General features: G+C 46.8%; 1 protein-coding gene and 17 non-coding genes across 18 annotated transcripts; 11 read left to right on the top strand and 7 right to left on the bottom strand.

Moving 5' to 3' along the window:
* Positions 1 to 1,058: 1,058 nt before the first annotated feature.
* On the top strand, positions 1,059 to 3,744 carry LOC136933575 (steroid receptor RNA activator 1-like). The gene is made up of 5 exons (XM_067229022.1): positions 1,059 to 1,160; positions 1,550 to 1,681; positions 1,924 to 2,195; positions 2,311 to 2,419; positions 2,789 to 3,744. Exons 1-5 carry the CDS (start codon positions 1,136 to 1,138, stop codon positions 3,004 to 3,006), a joined length of 756 nt encoding a protein of 251 aa, XP_067085123.1. The 5' UTR covers positions 1,059 to 1,135; the 3' UTR covers positions 3,007 to 3,744.
* A 10,729-nt stretch (positions 3,745 to 14,473) lies between these two features.
* trnae-cuc (transfer RNA glutamic acid (anticodon CUC)) lies at positions 14,474 to 14,545 on the top strand. Its single transcript has one exon. It is a non-coding gene; the product is annotated as a tRNA-Glu (tRNA).
* Positions 14,546 to 14,639: 94 nt separating this feature from the next.
* On the bottom strand, positions 14,640 to 14,729 carry trnay-gua (transfer RNA tyrosine (anticodon GUA)). The gene is given in 2 exon segments: positions 14,640 to 14,675; positions 14,693 to 14,729. It is a non-coding gene; the product is annotated as a tRNA-Tyr (tRNA).
* Positions 14,730 to 14,838: 109 nt separating this feature from the next.
* On the top strand, positions 14,839 to 14,910 carry trnae-uuc (transfer RNA glutamic acid (anticodon UUC)). The gene has a single exon. It is a non-coding gene; the product is annotated as a tRNA-Glu (tRNA).
* A 344-nt stretch (positions 14,911 to 15,254) lies between these two features.
* Positions 15,255 to 15,327, bottom strand: trnak-uuu (transfer RNA lysine (anticodon UUU)). Its single transcript has one exon. It is a non-coding gene; the product is annotated as a tRNA-Lys (tRNA).
* Positions 15,328 to 15,893: 566 nt separating this feature from the next.
* Positions 15,894 to 15,965, top strand: trnaw-cca (transfer RNA tryptophan (anticodon CCA)). The gene has a single exon. It is a non-coding gene; the product is annotated as a tRNA-Trp (tRNA).
* Positions 15,966 to 16,300: 335 nt separating this feature from the next.
* On the top strand, positions 16,301 to 16,374 carry trnan-guu (transfer RNA asparagine (anticodon GUU)). The gene has a single exon. It is a non-coding gene; the product is annotated as a tRNA-Asn (tRNA).
* A 230-nt stretch (positions 16,375 to 16,604) lies between these two features.
* trnat-agu (transfer RNA threonine (anticodon AGU)) lies at positions 16,605 to 16,678 on the top strand. Its single transcript has one exon. It is a non-coding gene; the product is annotated as a tRNA-Thr (tRNA).
* A 27-nt stretch (positions 16,679 to 16,705) lies between these two features.
* Positions 16,706 to 16,777, top strand: trnae-cuc (transfer RNA glutamic acid (anticodon CUC)). Its single transcript has one exon. It is a non-coding gene; the product is annotated as a tRNA-Glu (tRNA).
* Positions 16,778 to 16,870: 93 nt separating this feature from the next.
* Positions 16,871 to 16,960, bottom strand: trnay-gua (transfer RNA tyrosine (anticodon GUA)). Its single transcript is given in 2 exon segments — positions 16,871 to 16,906; positions 16,924 to 16,960. It is a non-coding gene; the product is annotated as a tRNA-Tyr (tRNA).
* A 282-nt stretch (positions 16,961 to 17,242) lies between these two features.
* Positions 17,243 to 17,332, bottom strand: trnay-gua (transfer RNA tyrosine (anticodon GUA)). Its single transcript is given in 2 exon segments — positions 17,243 to 17,278; positions 17,296 to 17,332. It is a non-coding gene; the product is annotated as a tRNA-Tyr (tRNA).
* A 109-nt stretch (positions 17,333 to 17,441) lies between these two features.
* Positions 17,442 to 17,513, top strand: trnae-uuc (transfer RNA glutamic acid (anticodon UUC)). The gene has a single exon. It is a non-coding gene; the product is annotated as a tRNA-Glu (tRNA).
* Positions 17,514 to 17,813: 300 nt separating this feature from the next.
* On the top strand, positions 17,814 to 17,885 carry trnae-cuc (transfer RNA glutamic acid (anticodon CUC)). The gene has a single exon. It is a non-coding gene; the product is annotated as a tRNA-Glu (tRNA).
* Positions 17,886 to 17,978: 93 nt separating this feature from the next.
* Positions 17,979 to 18,068, bottom strand: trnay-gua (transfer RNA tyrosine (anticodon GUA)). Its single transcript is given in 2 exon segments — positions 17,979 to 18,014; positions 18,032 to 18,068. It is a non-coding gene; the product is annotated as a tRNA-Tyr (tRNA).
* A 282-nt stretch (positions 18,069 to 18,350) lies between these two features.
* trnay-gua (transfer RNA tyrosine (anticodon GUA)) lies at positions 18,351 to 18,440 on the bottom strand. Its single transcript is given in 2 exon segments — positions 18,351 to 18,386; positions 18,404 to 18,440. It is a non-coding gene; the product is annotated as a tRNA-Tyr (tRNA).
* Positions 18,441 to 18,549: 109 nt separating this feature from the next.
* trnae-uuc (transfer RNA glutamic acid (anticodon UUC)) lies at positions 18,550 to 18,621 on the top strand. The gene has a single exon. It is a non-coding gene; the product is annotated as a tRNA-Glu (tRNA).
* Positions 18,622 to 18,921: 300 nt separating this feature from the next.
* Positions 18,922 to 18,993, top strand: trnae-cuc (transfer RNA glutamic acid (anticodon CUC)). The gene has a single exon. It is a non-coding gene; the product is annotated as a tRNA-Glu (tRNA).
* A 94-nt stretch (positions 18,994 to 19,087) lies between these two features.
* On the bottom strand, positions 19,088 to 19,177 carry trnay-gua (transfer RNA tyrosine (anticodon GUA)). The gene is given in 2 exon segments: positions 19,088 to 19,123; positions 19,141 to 19,177. It is a non-coding gene; the product is annotated as a tRNA-Tyr (tRNA).
* Positions 19,178 to 19,229: the final 52 nt, after the last annotated feature.

The following is a 19,229-nucleotide window of genomic DNA, read 5'->3' as shown; positions in this document are numbered from 1 at the left end:
GGTCCCCTTTTAAGTAGTGAGACAAGTAAAGCAGGCTGGGAGGAGATTGAGGCAGGCTGGGAGGATGGTGAGACAGGTGAAGCTAGCTGGGAAGAGGGTGAGACAGGTGAGGCTAGCTGGGAAGAAGATGAGGCAGGCTAGGAGGAGGGTGAGTCAGGAAGACCAAGATCAGCTCTGGGCCAAATACATGATGTGCACTTGATTTGATTTATCCTGTACAATGAGCCCATTAAAGACATTCCTTTAAAGATCTCACTCTGCCGCAAATCAAATGCACCCGAAATGCTGTCTACTGTTTCTGATTGAGATCTGAGGGATGTTACAGAGGGAAAGATCATGTAGCACCTTGAGAATTGTTTGTTTTGTTTTTGCTATTTATAATTGTAGAATATAAATATGTTTCTCTATCTATATATTTGCAGTAATTAGCACAAAGAGAATAGGATGTCATGTAAATGAAGCTACTTTTTTTAACCAGTGATTGTTTTGGCCCAGTTGTATCAACCTAGAACCCCAGTGATGGTCTCTGTTGGAGTAATAAACAGCTGGTGAATCCTGTGTCTGTCTGCTCTTTCACCTGTGGAGGACGATTTATTGAAAATATTGTGTAAGTGTGCACGTGAGAGAGAGGGAGAGAGAAAAAGAAAGAAAGTGAGAGACTTAGTATTGAAACAAGCTTTGTTACCTACAGAGTTGTGCATTAAAATAAAATGATCATTTGAAATTTTCACATAATATAAGTGGTTGGATGTGGCAAATAAACATATTTTAAGGAAAATGCATGTAAAAACCTAGTTTTCTTATCATAGTATTAGTGCATCTATAACTTTGTTAACTGAGTAGAATAACACGCCAATTCCTGAGGTCGTTCACATTCCCATGATGTCCTTTCAATTGGACAAAATAAATAAATACTAAGGTTGCACAACCGTGGACATAATGTATTGTCTGTGTATTGTCTTGTACTGTCAGCTGTATTTTGGGTCTCAGAAATGTAAAGGGCGTCAAGGAAATGCATTACACGATACGCGTCAGCCAGCCACGTGTCCGGAAATAAACACGTAGCCACAGTTAACGCTGCAATCACTACTGATCACGGAAAGTGGTTCAGGGTGAGACGAAGTTTGACACAGCTATGGAGGATCTGTACATAAAACCAGGTATTTGACATGTGATTTCACATTACTATAACGAGCAAAATGATCTCAAGTGAACGGAAATGGATTACATGGAAATCTACTATGTAACCTAGTAGGTTATCGCCAGTTCGCTGGCTAGAATTAGACTAGCAATGTATCAGAAGCGAATTCAATTCAGAGACATCTTTACTAGCAAACTGTGTGATCTTGAAGTCTTACTGCTTCGTTGTCAACTACTCTGCTTGGGGCATTATGAAAAACAAGTGTTGTACAAACTTTCAGACAATAGACTAGTTTTGATAACGTTGCTCGTGGTTGTTGACGAGTGTTTGTCAATTTCCGTATTTACTAGCTAGTAACAATAGTGACCGAACTTGCGTTCTGGTGAACGTGTCCCCGTTGTCTCCCAGGTAACCAGGACCGAGGCTGGAACGACCCGCCTCAGTTCTCCTACGGACTCCAGGCGGCCCAGGCGCAGGGCGGCCCCAAACGGACTCTGCTCAACAAGAGAGTCCCTCCTCCACAACTCACTGGATCTCCTTGTAGGTTAATGTCTCTGACTCCTCTTTCAACAACACCCTTTCTCCTCCTCTCCCTCTTTCTTGTCTTCTTTCTCCTCTCCTTAATCTGTCTCCTTTTCCTCCTTCCTTCCACTTCTGCCTCCTCCTCTTCTCCAACACTTCCACCTCTGCTTACTCTCCCTGTCCCTTCTTTTTCTCCTCCTCTTTCCTCTTCCTCCTCCTCTCCCTCCATCCCAAAGTCTTCATGTTTTCTTCTCTCATAGGTCCAGTTCCAGAAATGACACCACCCACAACAGTGCCACTGACTCCTCCCACCAACCCAATAGCCCCTCCTCCATGCAGTATGAACACACCCCCTCGTGCCTGCCCCCCAGTCGCCAAGCCCCCCTGTGGACTGGGAACACCCCCTCCTGCTCAGTGTCCAATGGCAGCGCACAGAGGCACTGGCAGCAGCCAATCGGAGAAGGAGCTTGTCATTGACGATGTACTGGCTGGTCTCAACTGGGCGCTGACTGCCTGTCGGCACACTGTCAGGGTAAGGGCTGACACATTCACACCTACACACACATTATCTCTGCTACAGTCATGTGTGTTGTTGGGGTCATGCATGTTGTTGAGGTCATGCATGTTGTTGGTGTGTCCCCATACAGAAGCAGGTATGTGATGACGTGGAGAAGCGTGTGAGACTGTTCGAGGACATGTGGAGGTCTGGCAGGCTGTCACTTCCTGTACGACGCAGGATGAGCACCCTGGCACAAGGTGCAGTAGACACACACCTACAGATACACCTACACCCACATACGCTCAAGAATACATACACACAGACACATGGTTACACTCACAAATACAGTCACACACACCATAACACACATACACCCCCACAACCCCCACCCCATCCTGGCAGTGTTACTCAAACTAAATCAACCCTGGTCTTGATTTCAACAAATCTTCAACAAAAAAAAGTTTTATTTTTAAATAACAAAACTGCTCTTTTTGAAACTTTTATAAAATGTGAGGGTCTTCTGACGTATCACTAGGAGGGGGGTGTTACACACACACACACACACACACACACACACACACACACAGCCCCACCCCAACCTGTGTGTGTGTGTGTGGACTCCTCAGAGCTGCGTGGTCGTCACTGGGACTCTGCAGATGACATCCACCGCTCCCTAATGGTCGACCATGTGACCGAGGTGGGCCAATGGATGGTGGGAGTGAAGCGCCTCATCGCCGAGACCAGGAACTTGAGCCCTGACCTCCTGAGCAAGGAACAAGAGGAGGAGGAACAGGAGGAGAGCAACAACAACAACACAGACAGCCCAGTTCTTGACTCTCCGTAACCTAGCAACCCGAGGGTTGTGTTCTGGGTTCTTGAGTTAGGGGGTGGCTCTCTGTGTCTACCTCATAAGCCTGGCTCCGCCCCCAGCTGCCTGTCAGGGATTATTATCAAGGGATGTTTCTCCTGAGGTTCTGTCACTGTGACGATCATTGCGTTCTGTTTAGAGGAGAAGAGAGGAATGGGGAGGGGAGGAGGGTATTGGTCTTTCCCACCTGTGTTCTATGCATCCTTGTACTTCTCTCCTTGTATATAGCTCTCACATCACACTCTGTTTAACTGACTGCCCTGTTATTGTTGACTGTGGGTGAAGGTATTCCCTGATGAAGATGATGGTAGTGATGATGATGATGCTGATGATGTTCTAATAATGATGATCATGGTGATTAAAATGATTATTGGGATCACGATGATGGTCAAAATAATAGTGGTTGTTCGCAATCACACAGTAATGCAAATTTGTTCAAAAGCCACTGACGCATTAACGCAGGTACAGTACTTTAAATTGGATGGTATGGAAAAGTATTAGGGCCACTTTAAAGGAAGTTTTCTGAAGACACTGTATACTTGGATTGTTGTATTTGCTTTCTTCGAATATTAAAGCACGAAACAAAGTACTCTGTGACCAGTAGGGCTGGGCAATATATAAAAAAATGATATCTTGATATTGTCAACATTTTTACAATATGCGATATATCTATATGTTTGCATTTGCTTTTAAATAATAAAAAACATGATTTTCTTTTGCCTCCCTTAGAAAACAACAAAAACAATTTAGATATAACAGCTATTGTTACAAAGTACAAAATGTCTAGTGCAAATTTAAGCAGTTAAAAAAAGAGCCTCCCCCACCTCACGTTTCTTGCGCGGGAATACACGACAAGACGAAAGGGGGACGTAATATTGGACGTTCGGCCCGTTCTTTGGGAAAGTATGCTTGCATTTGAAATATTTGATATTCACTGTATTTTCAAATTTTACATTGTCGTCAAAATTATTGCGATATTATCGCTAATATTCGATATATTGCCCATCCCTAATGACCAGTCATACTGGAGGACACTTATTACTGAAAGTCGTTCGGCAGAGTGATGGCGAACACAATACACACATACAAGTCTTACATAGACTCACAACATCTGGGAAGCACTCAAGTCAATATAAGTTCTTTGGTAAAGAGCGCCAGAGATATATATCCCTTTGGCACTTACTTTGGTTGTTCACAATGTGTGCTTCATGTTTTGGCTACTCGCGATGTTTTTTGGCTATCTTGTTGTTATGATCAGTGACCTATGCACTTTTTAAAGCTCTCTCTTGGAAGTCGCTTTGGATAAAAGCGTCTGCTAAATGAATAAATGTAAATATAAAGGATACTGCATACTTATGAATAATTGTTTTTTTTATAGAATAGAAGTATGCAGTGGCATAACGGCATCTGACGTTGATAACAAAGCAAACCGTTTAAAAATCGGTTGAACATTGAAGTTATGGTCATTTAAAAAGTACATGTAAGCATCAACACAATGTTATGATGGGTGAGCGAGTTGACTGTAGCAAGATGGTCGCCATGTGCGGACGTTCGACTCCGTTGTCCGGCAACGCGGACGAAACATCTACCCTTTATATATATCTCTGAAAGAGCGCCATCTGCTGTTTGATGACGTTTGCTGTATTATGACGTAATTCATCAACTAAACTATAAAAGGCCGTTCTGATCACTGCTCTCATTTCTTATAGAAACATTTATTGGAAAAGGATTTGGATCTCTGCGACGCTTTCACCTTGACAAATTCGTATTGGAACACAGATATATTATATATGTAAGTAAATGTTCAGATTGTTTTGCACCTTGCAACTTTTTCAAGTTGTAAGAGAGATATTTAGACTTTTTCAAGTTGTAAGGAAGATATTGGGACTTTTTCAAGTTGTAAGGTTTACATTTTCAAGACGATGTTCTCGGTTAGATATGAAGGTTAGATATGAAGGTAGATAATACATTAATCTGAAAAAGTTATTGTAGCCTATTATTCTCTGTGTTCTTTGGAAAAGTAAATAGAGCCATCTTCAAATTTCGTAGTCTGCTGTTGAATGACGTTTGCTGCATTATGATGTCCCTGTACTTACTGTAAGTCGCTCTGGATAAGAGCGTCTGCTAAAAAAAATGACTAAAATGACATAATTCATCAAATATACTGTAAAAGGCCGTTCTGATCACTGTGCTCAGTTTTACGTAAACATTTTATTGGACAAGGATTTGGATTACTGCAACACTTTCACCTTGACAAATTCGTATTGGAACACAGAAATATTATAATGTAATATGGGTCCAATTGTTTTGCACCTTAATTTGCAAGGTTTACATTTCCAAGACAAATGATTTCATGTAGATATGTAAGTATAGATATTAGATTATTATGAAAAAGTAATTATATTCTCTGTGTTCTTTGGAAAAGTCTGCTTTTTCAAGGGATCGATCAGGTGTGAAAGCCTCTCTCTCAAACCAGACTGCAGCAGCAAGTGCTAAGGACGAGATATGGAGAAAGATAAGACAGACTCATCTCAGCCCGGGGTGAACGAGGGAAGAGAGGGGAGTCTGTCTGGAAACAAGGTGACCTTCATCAGGGTGTTGACCATGAGGCCTCCAAGTTTGGAGGACATGGACCTGGTCGAGCCTTCAGATCTGCCCCCTCCTTCTGTACCCGCCACTGGGTCAAAAGACCAGCTGGAAGCCCTGGAGGTTGCGTCCACTTCCCAGGGCGTCAGTGGAGTGGAGAGAATGCCCCCCGGCACAGCCAGCAGCAGCACCATGTCTGCCAGCCAGAGGGCGATGAAGACAGCCTGCTCCTCAGCCCTGTCGAGCCGCACCAAGCTGCCCATCTCTGTGATCAGAGTGGTGTTGCAGCTGATCAACAACGACAGGCTGCCAGACCTGCTGCTTGACTTGGACGCCAGCCGAGATGTTCCAGGCGCCCAGACCTGCAGCACATCAGCTGCCGGGCTGCTAGCCCAGGAGATGCTGACCCAAGTGTCCGCCTTGCTGCAGGCTGACGCAGAAAGTCAGGTGGTGCTCAGCAGACAGAGTGGAACTCCCTCTCCGGATCTGCAGGTGGAGGCCAAGGCCAGTCTGGGCTCTGAGGCAGCTGAGGTGATCGTGCCGGTCATCGGCAACATCTTAGCAGCCAGGGCCGCACTCCAAGAAGAAACAAAAGGGCCTGTTACCTTTTCCTCTGTGAGCTACTTCCTCTCCGCTGTCTGTGCCGACGTGCAGACTCTACCGCTACTGAGGAGGTCAGGGAGCAGCAGTCTGTCTTCTGGAAGGTCCCTCGGAGAGCTCCTGACCACCATGTCGAGGACCAACGTTGTCCAGGCTGTGGAGCTGAAGCTGGAGGAGCAGTTTGGGCCGTGTAGGAAGGAGGGCTCGTCCACATCACAATCCAGCCTATCACTAACTGAGGATTTGGTCATGATCCCTTATCAGGGGAGTGGTCGCTCTGGACATTCCCTGGCCAGTGACCTGGTCGATGGAATCATTGAATCCGTGAAAAGTGCTGTTGAGTTGCTGGACAGCCAGTCTTCATCATCCAGAGCAGGGAACAGCTCCTCCCTCACAGGATATAATGCAAGGGATGTTTCCTCTGAAGTCAAGAAGATGGTCTGCAAGGCAGCGGCCAAACTGACCCCCCTGGTGAGCTCTTCCAGGATGGGAGATGTGACGGTGGACGAGAGCGTCTATTTGATGAACGAGACGTCTCTGGAAAGTTTGCCCCCGTCTCTCATCAGGCTTCTGTTGATCCGGTCTGTCGACATGGTGACAGCAGCCTGCAGAGCCATAAGTAGTGAGTTCTGCTATCGGGAGAGTGCCAAGAACGAAGGCTTGACCAAACTCCAGGAGCTGGCCAACGAACAGATGTTGGCCTGTCTAAACAAGGGCATAGAGGAAGTGGAGATCGATGAGATCATCAAAGGCATCTCAGCCATCCTGGATCATTCGCTGATCCTAAGGCGTCCGGAGATGTCCTTTTCCCACATCTACCGCTCCTTGTTTGTTGACTCCCTCCTGCCAGGGAGTGGACACAGAACCACCGAGGTCCTGGAGACCTTGATTTTTTTATGTCCTCAGGGCCCACCCACAGCTGGGCAGAGCCTGGCTCGTGACACGAGAGTGGGAACCATCATGAAAGAGTACGCGACCAAAGGGAACGATGTGTTCCAGCAGGCCTTGAGGAGAGCGACACAGAAGCTCTCTCGCCAGCCATCGACCCCTCGTGGCTCACCTCATGCGGCCAAACCAGAGAGCTCAGAGCGTCCATCTCTGCTGGTCTCCTCTGAGAACTGTGAGAACCTGCTTGGAGCGATCCTAGATGATCTCCACGAGGTGGTTGAGCAGCACAGGGCCTCAGCAAAGACAAGATCTGGTGGCATGAAGTTCTGGGAGCAGGTCCACTCCTCCAGCCAGAAGCTTTATGACAGCACACTGAGGACCCTGCAGAAAGCTGCAGACCAGCTGTCGGCTCTTGAAGATCGTGCATTTCAGATCATCCCTCCGAAGGCGTCCATCTCTTGGACCAAGAGGACCCTTGGGGTGATTCTCAGTGCCATGAGAGCAGAAGTAGCAGCTTCAGAGTGCTCCACTGCTGAACTGAAGTGGAGTGAGGACGGCCTCCTGACCTGTGCCCTCTTGGACTCCATACTGGAGAATCTCAGCCAGTTATGTGAGGACGAAGAGGGTCCAACAGTCTCCAATGCCGCCGTAAGACTGGACTCCGCCGGATTGGACGCGCTCCAGATCAAGAACGCCTCAGAGAGTCTGCTCGCCAACGTCCGTCGGCTCCGCCGGCAGACAGCCACCACCGGCCTGCATCTTCAGAGCCCTGTGAGCTCCACCAGATGCACGTCAGAGCTGATGCTGCCAGAAAGCCCCCCGATGCCCTCCAGACAGGAGCTCATCCACAGCTTTGCTGAGAGCTCGGTTAAGAGTCAGCTGCAGAAGAGCCTTGAGCTGAACCTTCCCTCGACCTCCAGCCTGGCCTGCCAGGAGACCCTGGACCGCACGGTCAGGATCCTGACGGAGAGAGTGATGGACACTCTGTGTGAGTCTGCTGCTGCAGCTCCGTGTCCTGGGGAAGATCTCGGTGAGCTCAGCCCTGCAACGGTCATCATCGATGCTGGGACAGCGTCGACCTCTGCAGGAGAGACGAGAAAGCCTAAGAAGGGCTTGAAGTGGTGGAGCCTGCCGAAGAAAGCCAAGCTCTTCAAGAACAAGGTGGGTTATTTATGTAATAGAGCTTATAGAGCAGAGCTTAATGTATATCGTATGAGTACAGAATGAATGACCATGGGTTGGTTATTCATGTAATGGAGCAAGTATAGAATGAAGAGCCAGTGTTGGGACAGAGTGGCTGTTGTTGTTCTAAATGGACTGAGAGGTGTCGTCATATAGTTTCCATAGATTTCAGCATGTTCTTTGTTTTCCCCTGCAGTTTCGGAAGAGAAAGACGGTGCCCAAGAAGCCCTCAGCCCAGGAGGAGCTGCCCCCCAGCTCTCACGTCACACCTGGTGAGCGACCACCACTGCTTGTCATCCTTAATGAATCACAAAGTGATCCTGTAGATTTGGCTAATTACTCTGACAAAGCCTAACTTCAAATTCACCAATTTAAAATGTTGTCTTGTCACAGGGGCTAAGTGTGGTTCGCCTGCCAATCTGGAGCTGTCGAAGGACCACACGACCAACCAGGAGCCCCCTAGACGTCCTCTACACGTAAGAATGTTCCGTGCGCTTCGAAAGTCCATCGCCAAGACATTCAAGATGTCTGGGAGCCAGTAGGATGGCCAACTGATACGTTTAAGTAGAGTGAGATTAGCCAGAGCTTCCCTTCCCTTTCCCCTGCTGCATACTTTCCTTCCCTTGGTTTGAGCTTCTGTCAGAAGATAATGGGTGCTCCTCGGGGTCAAATTACTGGGACAAGACTTGACTGAGTCCAGTCTCAGAGGTACAAACCTGGAGGTCTGGTGTGTCTGTGCCTCAGTACAAACCTGGAGATCTGGTGTGTCTGTGCCTCAGTACAAACCTGGAGGTCTGGTGTGTCTGTGCCTCAGTACAAACCTGGAGGTCTGGTGTGTCTGTTCCTCAGAGACTGGGAGGCTGGCTCCAGCTCTGACCCCCACACCACTTTCTCTGGCCTACCTGTTTTGGTGAGGTCCATCAGCAGAGCAACAGAGGAAAACAAAGAGTTGAACCTTTGATGAAAGCCTGTGTAGCGAGCCTGCATAGCTAGCATGGGTTGATGAGCCCCATAATTACTGGCCAAACCGGAAAAACGTTGTGACGTTTGACTTGGTTGTGGGGCAAGGCCAGTTCTTCCCCGACCTCTACCTTCTTACTTTGGGGCTTGGGGGGCCCATGACCCACTGAACAGCCCAGGTATTTTACCTCACTTTGACCACACAGCATTTCCTGGATTTTCTACCAGGTCCGCTTCACTAAGGGAGCCTTCACACACACACACTCTCATCCATGCAAGGCGCCTGCCCATCGGGAGCAACTTGGGGTTCGGTGTCTTGCTCAAGGACACTTTGACACATGGCCTGGAGGTAGGCACGTGCACAGACATTTTGGGGGGCAGGTGCTCAAACCAAAAAAAAGGGCACCCATTGCCAATTTGTTAATTTGTATTTTTAAATATTGATGAATGAAGAAAAAATAGGGCTCCAGCAGAAGGGGCACTTTTCTCATCCAGGGCAAAAGGGCAGGTGCTTGAGCACCACTAGGGGTCTATCTGTGCACGTTCCTGCCTGGAGGATTTGGGGATAGAACTCTCTCTCTACCCTCTGAGCCACAGCCGCCCGTCCCGGCAACCAAAGTGCTTTACATTATGCCCCTCATTCATCCATTCACATGCAACTTGGGGTCCAGTGTCTTGCTCAAGGACATTTGGACACATGGCCTGGAGGAGTTGGGAATCAAACTCTCTCTCTACCCTCTGAGCCACATTCGCCCATCCCGGCAACCACAGCACTTTACATTATACCTCTCATTCACCCATTCATACACACCCACGGCGACGGAGCTGCCATGCAAGGCTTGCCTGTTCATCGGGAGCAGCTTGGGGTCCAGTGTCTTGCTCAAGGACACTTGGACATAGGCTCTCCAGGAGGCTGATGTGGGATGTTTGTTCTGGTTTCCTGCCTCTCAGTTCTTGTACCCTGCAGGTCTCCTGGCCCACTTTCTCCCGGACAACGTAAGGACCGTTGCCATGGAGCCAGAAATGTACTTTCAGCAGTACGGACGAGGACTGGGAGTTTCTCACCTGGCTGGAACTCGCTGGGCTGAGTGGATATCAGGAGTAGACCATCACAGAGACTCACTACCGTCCGGAACACTCTACTGTATCTGATCATTGTCAATAAACAAGTTATATTGCAGTTGGAGTGTAACGATCCTGTTTGTTTTCCTAACAAAGCTATAGCACAGGGAGGTGTGCGTTGACTTAGAAAACTAAAGGTTCTAAGATTCTGATGTACTGATGTGTATTTTGTGGTTGGACACAATGCTATAGTATGAGAGGCCGTATAGGCCTTAATTCATACTTGATCTCACATACACGCCATGACCTCACATATATACCATTAAACTCTCACATATATACCATTATACTCTCACGTATATACCATTATACTCTCACATATATACCATTATACTCTCACATATACACCATTATACTCTCACATACACGCCATGACCTCACATATATACCATTATACTCTCACATATACACCATTATACTCTCACATATATACCATTATACTCTCACATATATACCATTATACTCTCACATATACACCATTATACTCTCACATATACACTATCATACTCTCACATATACACCATTATACTCTCACATATACACCATTATACTCTCACATATACACTATTATACTCTCACATATACACCATTATACTCTTGCACATAAACTGGCATACTCTCTTACACACACAAAAATACCGTCTTATATGCACCATCATACTAAAGTATGACAATATATGTAAGAGACAAATAGTATGTGTGAAACAGAATGTTACTATATGTAAGAGAATAACAGGATGTGTAAGAGAGAATACTTGTCTATGTGAGAGAGAATACTTATCTATGTGAGAGAGAATACTTGTCTATGTGAGAGAGTTTGATTGAAACGGAAGGCAGTTTGATTGAAAAGGAAGTAGTACTGAATTCTCAGTTCCTGATTGGCTTACACATGAAGAAGAAGGATTTGGGGTAGATGTAGCTAATGCCCACCTTCCCTATCAAGACGAGACTGAGTGACATGGCAAGATGGCAGAGAGTGGGCGGCTTAATGAAGCCATTGGACTTATTAATAACATTTTGAATACTCCAAATGCTGCAGCGTTAATGTAGGGAGGACAGACCCGTTCCTGAAATACGTTTTTACAGTTATTCCTGGAGACATTATGGAATTAAATTACATATTAACTATACTAAAATACTTGCACAATAATATTGGATAAATGTAGACGTTTTTAAAGGTTTTTAATTTTACCCCAAAGCTTTTTGTGAAAATGAGGCTAGTTTCACGACAGCGACTTTGGATGTAGACTAAGCTACTTTAACGTGTTAGCTGATTAGCCAGTATGAGTGAGATATGTATACAGTCACATTAACAAACCTCTTCTTTGTAAACTATTTCGTCTTAAATACGATGGGAACACATCACAATAACAATTCCAAAACGCACCACACGCCAAACACATTTTTTGTCAAGTCTTAACCGAAATACTGCAGAGTTTGATATTGGGATTGCGCCATCATTTGGCTGGCATTAAGACTAGCTCCTGACAGAGGGCTGCTGCCGCTCCTTGATGCACCTGATCCAGGTCTGAAGAGCCGGCGCATTTCATCGTTAGTGTTAGAAATAGCCACTGTGGATGTCTGTCGTCTTTGATTCCAACATTTCTGACAACGATTCAAGCAAATCCACTAAAAAACTCAAATGTAGAATTCCATAGTTGTTTAGGAAGCTATACCGACCCCCACTACTTGAGTCAAAAGTCCTAGATCAGTTTTTCAATTGATGAAACAAACTATCATTTAAATTAAAGCCAATGCCTGTGTGAATACTGTCCCGTGGCACTGGGGTTTTAACCGTTGACGTCTTTAATTAGCCGAGTATGCACCTGATCCAGGTCTGAAGAGCCGGCGCATTTCATTGTCAACGTTAGCGTTAGAAACAGCCCCCGTGTATGGCTGTCGTCTTTGATACAACATTTCTGACAATGACGCCGCAGGATTTGGAGTATGCAAAATGTTATTAATGAATCCATCTTGTCATGTCACTCAGTCTCGTCTTGATAGAGAAGGTGGGCGTTAGCTACATCTACCCCAAATCCTTCTTCATGTGTAAGCCAATCAGGAACTGAGAATTCAGTACTACTTCCTTTTCAATCAAACTGCCTTCCGTTTCAATCAAACTCTCTCACATAGACAAGTATTCTCTCTCACATAGACAAGTATTCTCTCTCACATAGACAAGTATTCTCTCTCACATAGACAAGTATTCTCTCTCACATAGACAAGTATTCTCTCTTACACATCGTGTTATTCTCGTACATATACTAACATTCTGTTTCACACATACTATTTGTCTCTTACATATATTGTCATACTTTAGTATGATGGTGCATATAAGAGGGTATTTGTGTGTGTGTAAGAGAGTATGCCAGTTTAAGTGCAAGAGTATAATGGTGTATATGTGAGAGTATAATGGTATATATGTGAGAGTATAATGGTGTATATGTGAGACCAAGTAGTTTATGTGCAAGAGTATAATGGTATATATGTGAGAGTATAATGGTACATATGTGAGAGTATAATGGTATATATGTGAGAGTATAATGGTATATATGTGAGGTTATGGTGTTGTATGTGAGACCAAGTAGTTTATGTGCAAGAGTATAATGGTATATATGTGAGAGTATAATGGTATATATGTGAGGTCATGGCGTGTATGTGAGACCAAGTATGAATTATGGCCTATACGGCCTCTCATACTATAGCATTAACAGGTAAATCAAAAGACAGATATGCACATTCACCATAAGCAGATAGAGGCCACGTTTACACATAGCCGGGTATTTACAGAAACGAATATTTCTGCCCCTCCGTTTTCAAAAATAACATACACACAAGATCGTTTTCAAAAATGTTTCTGTTTACATGAACCCGCATAAATACGCCCCCAAGCGCCATCATAACTATGCCAAACCTGTAGGCGGCAGTGTAACGAGAAGGATAAAGCCATGCAAACCAATCAGAATTCTCAAAATGTTCGCCTCTGCTCGTCGATATAAAAATCAGTTGTGTTTGTAAATACAAACAGGCCAAAAGGGTTTGCATTAACGCATAAATGAGCACTACCTTAACAGCATCAAAGAGTCAATATAAGTTCTTTGACAGCATCCAAGATCAGTAAGAAACTGTAAACATAGGACGCTCACATGACGTAATGCATTTTTAGTCGCATACTGTGATGTTTGAGAGCCTAAAACTCTGTTTAACCTAGTGCACACGCAAACACAAAAACTGAGTTTTCAGAAATCTCCACTTTGGCCGGAGTTTTTAGAAATGATTGTTTTCTGTGATAAAACCTCAGTGTTCGTGTAAATGAAAGGCCAAACTGCATGAAAATATATGTGTTTTTCCTCCATGTAAACGGGGCCAGAGACTCCAGGGTCATCATAGAGGCTTTATTTCTTCATCATAATGAAGCTTGTGATACAGGTACTCCGAGAGCACCTTTACCTGACTCAAGGTACTCTGAGAGCACCTTTACCTGACCTAAGGTACTCTGAGTGTCTGTCCAAGAAACGACTCACAAAAACAAGAAATCCACTTTCTATTCCAAACAAGATATTCAGTGAGTCTGTCTTTTTCTACGTATACATTTCCTCACTTGTCCTCAAATGCAGGGATATCCTTTCATCAGTAATAGGCCTGTCATAGCATGGTTGGCAAATGACTTTGCTGCATTAGCTTTTTTCAATGGCTTACACACAAATTCCTTGTCACACAATTTCTGAAACCCGACACAAACACCAGAAACACACACCAAATCTGCAAAACCATACACTAATTCTCTGCCTTTGACTCAGTTTTCAGTTACATAAAACACTTTTTGACAAACACAACACACAATTCTCTATGTAACACACAAAAACAATCTGGGGCGTCAGGTGGCTGAGCGGTGAGGGAAGCGGGCTAGTAACCTGAAGGTTGCCAGTTCGTTTTCCGGCCGTGCCAACTGACGTTGTGTCCTTGGGCAAGGCACTTCACCCTACTTGCCTCGGGGGGAATGTCCCTGTACTTACTGTAAGTCGCTCTGGATAAGAGCGTCTGCTAAATGACTAAATGTAAATGTAAAATGTATCTTTGACAGCGAGCAGAGGAAGCCAAGCTCTCCCTGGTGGTCTAGTGGCTAGGATTCGGCGCTCTCACCGCCGCGGCCCGGGTTCGATTCCCGGTCAGGGAAACCTGTTTTGAGACCTCTCTTAAAATGGGGGGTCTCCCTGCTGTGAGAGCTGCATTGTCGCCAGATAGGCCACATTTTTAGGCCAAAACATCCCTCCTTCGAGCCGGATTTGAACCAGCGACCTAAGGATTTCTAACCGCTTTTGACCTACAGTCCTCCGCTCTACCAACTGAGCTATCGAAGGGTGAGCGAGTGGGGGGTTTTATTTGCGAGGAAGGCATGCAATCTCCCATCCTCCAGTTCAGACACGCAAGAAAAAAAGCCCTTGCTGAGGCAATCCTCTTTTAAGAGTCTCCCTGGTGGTCTAGTGGCTAGGATTCGGCGCTTTCACCGCCGCGGCCCGGGTTCGATTCCCGGTCAGGGAACCTAAGGGTCAGTTGAAATCTCTGCCTTTGACTCGCTTAGTTTTGCAACTTGGTCCTCATCTTCAGGTGTCAGAACATTCAGGGTTCGATTCCCGGTCAGGGAACTTAAGTGTCAGCGGAAATCTTTGTGACAGCTGGCTTTTTGCATTCTTTGTCTCAAAGTAAGGCGTGCAACAGAGACAAGGGTTGCTGCGTGCCATAAGTCACGCTGTGTAGTTTGAACACACAGCTCACGCAGGGACTTGAACGCTGGACCCTCAGATTAAAAGCTTCCATTGTTTCCTCAAAGTGAGGTATATAAGAGAGACAATGGCAGGCCGCTCCGACAAGGTTTGAACACACGCCGCCCGAACAGGGACTTGAACCCTGGACCCTCAGATTAAAAGTCTGATGCTCTGCCGACTGAGCTATACAGGCTCTGGAAGCACAGAAAACTCAGAGTATTTTGTCGAACTTCCGCATGTAAATCTCCTCGCCCACACAAACCCTTAAGGAACGTATGGCGAATCCCTGGCAAGTGTAGCGGGGTTTGCTCGTTGAAGAATAGAAATACTTTGCCAATCGTCAACATTAGTGAGCACGCACCCGTCAAAATGTCTTTGACAATGAATTTGTTCATGTAAGGTCAATATGGATCGTATGAACGAGTTTGATTTTGAACTTGTTATGAGATTGGTTTCAAGGAACAGCTGCAGGGGTCACGAGACTGTCTCGTGACCCCTGCAGCTGTCTCTAGTCTGCGTGATCTCAGCCAGGTTGCAATTAGAATTGCGTTTTTGGGGACTTCTTCTGTGGAATCGTTCAGGCAGTGTTGCACAGGCACTAAAGTAATCTTGTTGAATCCCAGGAGAAGCTTGGCGACGTCCATTGGGACGTCAATCCTGATGGCGTTCACGCCATAGTTGGTACTCTCAGCGCACTTTGCGGCACAGCGTTTGCACATCAGAGTCCACGTCCGAGTGTTGCCTCCTTACATGCACACAGGCCTCGTGGCGCAACGGTAGCGCGTCTGACTCCAGATCAGAAGGTTGTGTGTTCAAATCACGTCGGGGTCAGCGGTCATTATGGGTGGCCCTCCATTGGGAAAAAAAATTCTTAATTGCGGACGCTGTGAGAGCTCACTCTTTTACAGAACTGGCAAAATCAAGCTCTGATTGCTTCCTCAAAGTGAGTCATGCCATCACTTCTAGGCAGGGCAAAGAAAAGCCATTCAAAGGTTGTGGGTTTGAGTCCCACCAGAGTCGTTGTCTTTGTTTCCCAAACTCCCGTTGACAGATCACAGGAAGAGTTATTACTATGGCCGCTCCTCCTCCTCTTCTTCATGGGGAGTTTTGGGAAACGTCTCCCAGCGTTTCCTTCCATTTTTCATTCATGGTTCTGCGGAGACAGGGTCTCTGTGGCGCAATTGGTTAGCGCGTTCGGCTGTTAACCGAAAGGATGGTGGTTCGAGCCCACCCAGGGACGAGTGTTTTCTTGTTTACTTCTGTTGTGGGTCCTGCCTGTGTGACAATGAGCTATACCGCCATCAGAGTCGAAGAAGCTGGAAAATCTCTTCATTCTGGTGCCTTGAGAGGCTTTGCTGCATGCTGGGCATAACCTTCGGAGGTGTCTTTCAAAGACGCTGTAGACCCCAGCTCAAAGCACCTACCCAAAGAGAACACAGCAGCCTGAGCCCGTCATGGAGCATTAAGCAAGGCGCCGTGGCTTAGTTGGTCAAAGCGCCTGTCTAGTAAACAGGAGATCCTGAGTTCAAATCTCAGCGGTGCCTTTTTTGGCCCAAGAGGAAGCCAAGCTCTCCCTGGTGGTCTAGTGGCTAGGATTCGGCGCTCTCACCGCCGCGGCCCGGGTTCGATTCCCGGTCAGGGAAACCTGTTTTGAGACCTCTCTTAAAATGGGGGTGTCCCTGCTGTGAGAGCTGCATTGACGCCAGATAGGCCACATTTTTAGGCCAAAACATCCCTCCTTCGAGCCGGATTTGAACCAGCGACCTAAGGATTTCTAACCGCTTTTGACCTACAGTCCTCCGCTCTACCAACTGAGCTATCGAAGGGTGAGCGAGTAGGAGGTTTTATTTGCGAGGAAGGCATGCAATCTCCCATCCTCCAGTTCAGACACGCAAGAAAAAAAGCCCTTGCTGAGGCAATCCTCTTTTAAGAGTCTCCCTGGTGGTCTAGTGGCTAGGATTCGGCGCTCTCACCGCCGCGGCCCGGGTTCGATTCCTGGTCAGGGAAACCTGTTTTGAGATCTCTCTTAAAATGGGGGTCTCCCTTCTGTGAGAGCAGCCTTGTTGCATTGTCGCCAGAGAGGCCACATTTTTAGGCCAAAACATTCCTCCTTCGAGCCGGATTTGAACCAGCGACCTAAGGATTTCTAACCGCTTTTGACCTACAGTCCTCCGCTCTACCAACTGAGCTATCGAAGGGTGAGGGAGTGGGAGGTTTTATTTGCGAGGAAGGCATGCAATCTCCCATCCTCCAGTTCAGACACGCAAGAAAAAAAGCCCTTGCTGAGGCAATCCTCTTTTAAAAGTCTCCCTGGTGGTCTAGTGGCTAGGATTCGGCGCTTTCACCGCCGCGGCCCGGGTTCGATTCCCGGTCAGGGAACTTAAGGGTCAGTTGAAATCTCTGCCTTTGACTCGCTTAGTTTTGCAACTCGGTCCTCATCTTCAGGTGGCTGAGGGGTGAGGGAATCGGAGGGAATCGGACTAGTAATCAGAAGGTTGCTGGTTCGATCCCTGGCTCTGCCGAATGACGTTGTGTCCTTGGGCAAGGCACTTCACCCTACTTGCCTCGGGGGGAATGTCCCTGTACTTACTGTAAGTCGCTCTGGATAAGAGCGTCTGCTAAATGACTAAATGTAAATGTAAAATGTATCTTTGACAGCGAGCAGAGGAAGCCAAGCTCTCCCTGGTGGTCTAGTGGCTAGGATTCGGCGCTCTCACCGCCGCGGCCCGGGTTCGATTCCCGGTCAGGGAAACCTGTTTTGAGACCTCTCTTAAAATGGGGGTGTCCCTGCTGTGAGAGCTGCATTGACGCCAGATAGGCCACATTTTTAGGCCAAAACATCCCTCCTTCGAGCCGGATTTGAACCAGCGACCTAAGGATTTCTAACCGCTTTTGACCTACAGTCCTCCGCTCTACCAACTGAGCTATCGAAGGGTGAGCGAGTAGGAGGTTTTATTTGCGAGGAAGGCATGCAATCTCCCATCCTCCAGTTCAGACACGCAAGAAAAAAAGCCCTTGCTGAGGCAATCCTCTTTTAAGAGTCTCCCTGGTGGTCTAGTGGCTAGGATTCGGCGCTCTCACCGCCGCGGCTCGGGTTCGATTCCTGGTCAGGGAAACCTGTTTTGAGATCTCTCTTAAAATGGGGGTCTCCCTTCTGTGAGAGCAGCCTTGTTGCATTGTCGCCAGAGAGGCCACATTTTTAGGCCAAAACATTCCTCCTTCGAGCCGGATTTGAACCAGCGACCTAAGGATTTCTAACCGCTTTTGACCTACAGTCCTCCGCTCTACCAACTGAGCTATCGAAGGGTGAGGGAGTGGGAGGTTTTATTTGCGAGGAAGGCATGCAATCTCCCATCCTCCAGTTCAGACACGCAAGAAAAAAAGCCCTTGCTGAGGCAATCCTCTTTTAAAAGTCTCCCTGGTGGTCTAGTGGCTAGGATTCGGCGCTTTCACCGCCGCGGCCCGGGTTCGATTCCCGGTCAGGGAACTTAAGGGTCAGTTGAAATCTCTGCCTTTGACTCGCTTAGTTTTGCAACTCGGTCCTCATCTTCAGGTGGCTGAGGGGTGAGGGAATCGGAGGGAATCGGACTAGTAATCAGAAGGTTGCTGGATCGATCCCTGGCTCTGCCGAATGACGTTGTGTCCTTGGGCAAGGCACTTCACCCTACTTGCCTCGGGGGGAATGTCCCTGTACTTACTGTAAGTCGCTCTGGATAAGAGCGTCTGCTAAATGACTAAATGTAAATGTAAAATGTATCTTTGACAGCGAGCAGAGGAAGCCAAGCTCTCCCTGGTGGTCTAGTGGCTAGGATTCGGCGCTCTCACCGCCGCGGCCCGGGTTCGATTCCCGGTCAGGGAAACCTGTTTTGAGACCTCTCTTAAAATGGGGGGTCTCCCTGCTGTGAGAGCTGCATTGTCGCCAGATAGGCCACATTTTTAGGCCAAAACATCCCTCCTTCGAGCCGGATTTGAACCAGCGACCTAAGGATTTCTAACCGCTTTTGACCTACAGTCCTCCGCTCTACCAACTGAGCTATCGAAGGGTGAGCGAGTGGGGGGTTTTATTTGCGAGGAAGGCATGCAATCTCCCATCCT

The sequence above is a fragment of the Osmerus mordax genome, chromosome 25 (assembly GCF_038355195.1).
Source record: "Osmerus mordax isolate fOsmMor3 chromosome 25, fOsmMor3.pri, whole genome shotgun sequence".
NCBI classification, from domain to species: Eukaryota; Metazoa; Chordata; class Actinopteri; order Osmeriformes; family Osmeridae; genus Osmerus; species Osmerus mordax.
This window is presented reverse-complemented; position numbering and strand designations above follow the sequence as displayed.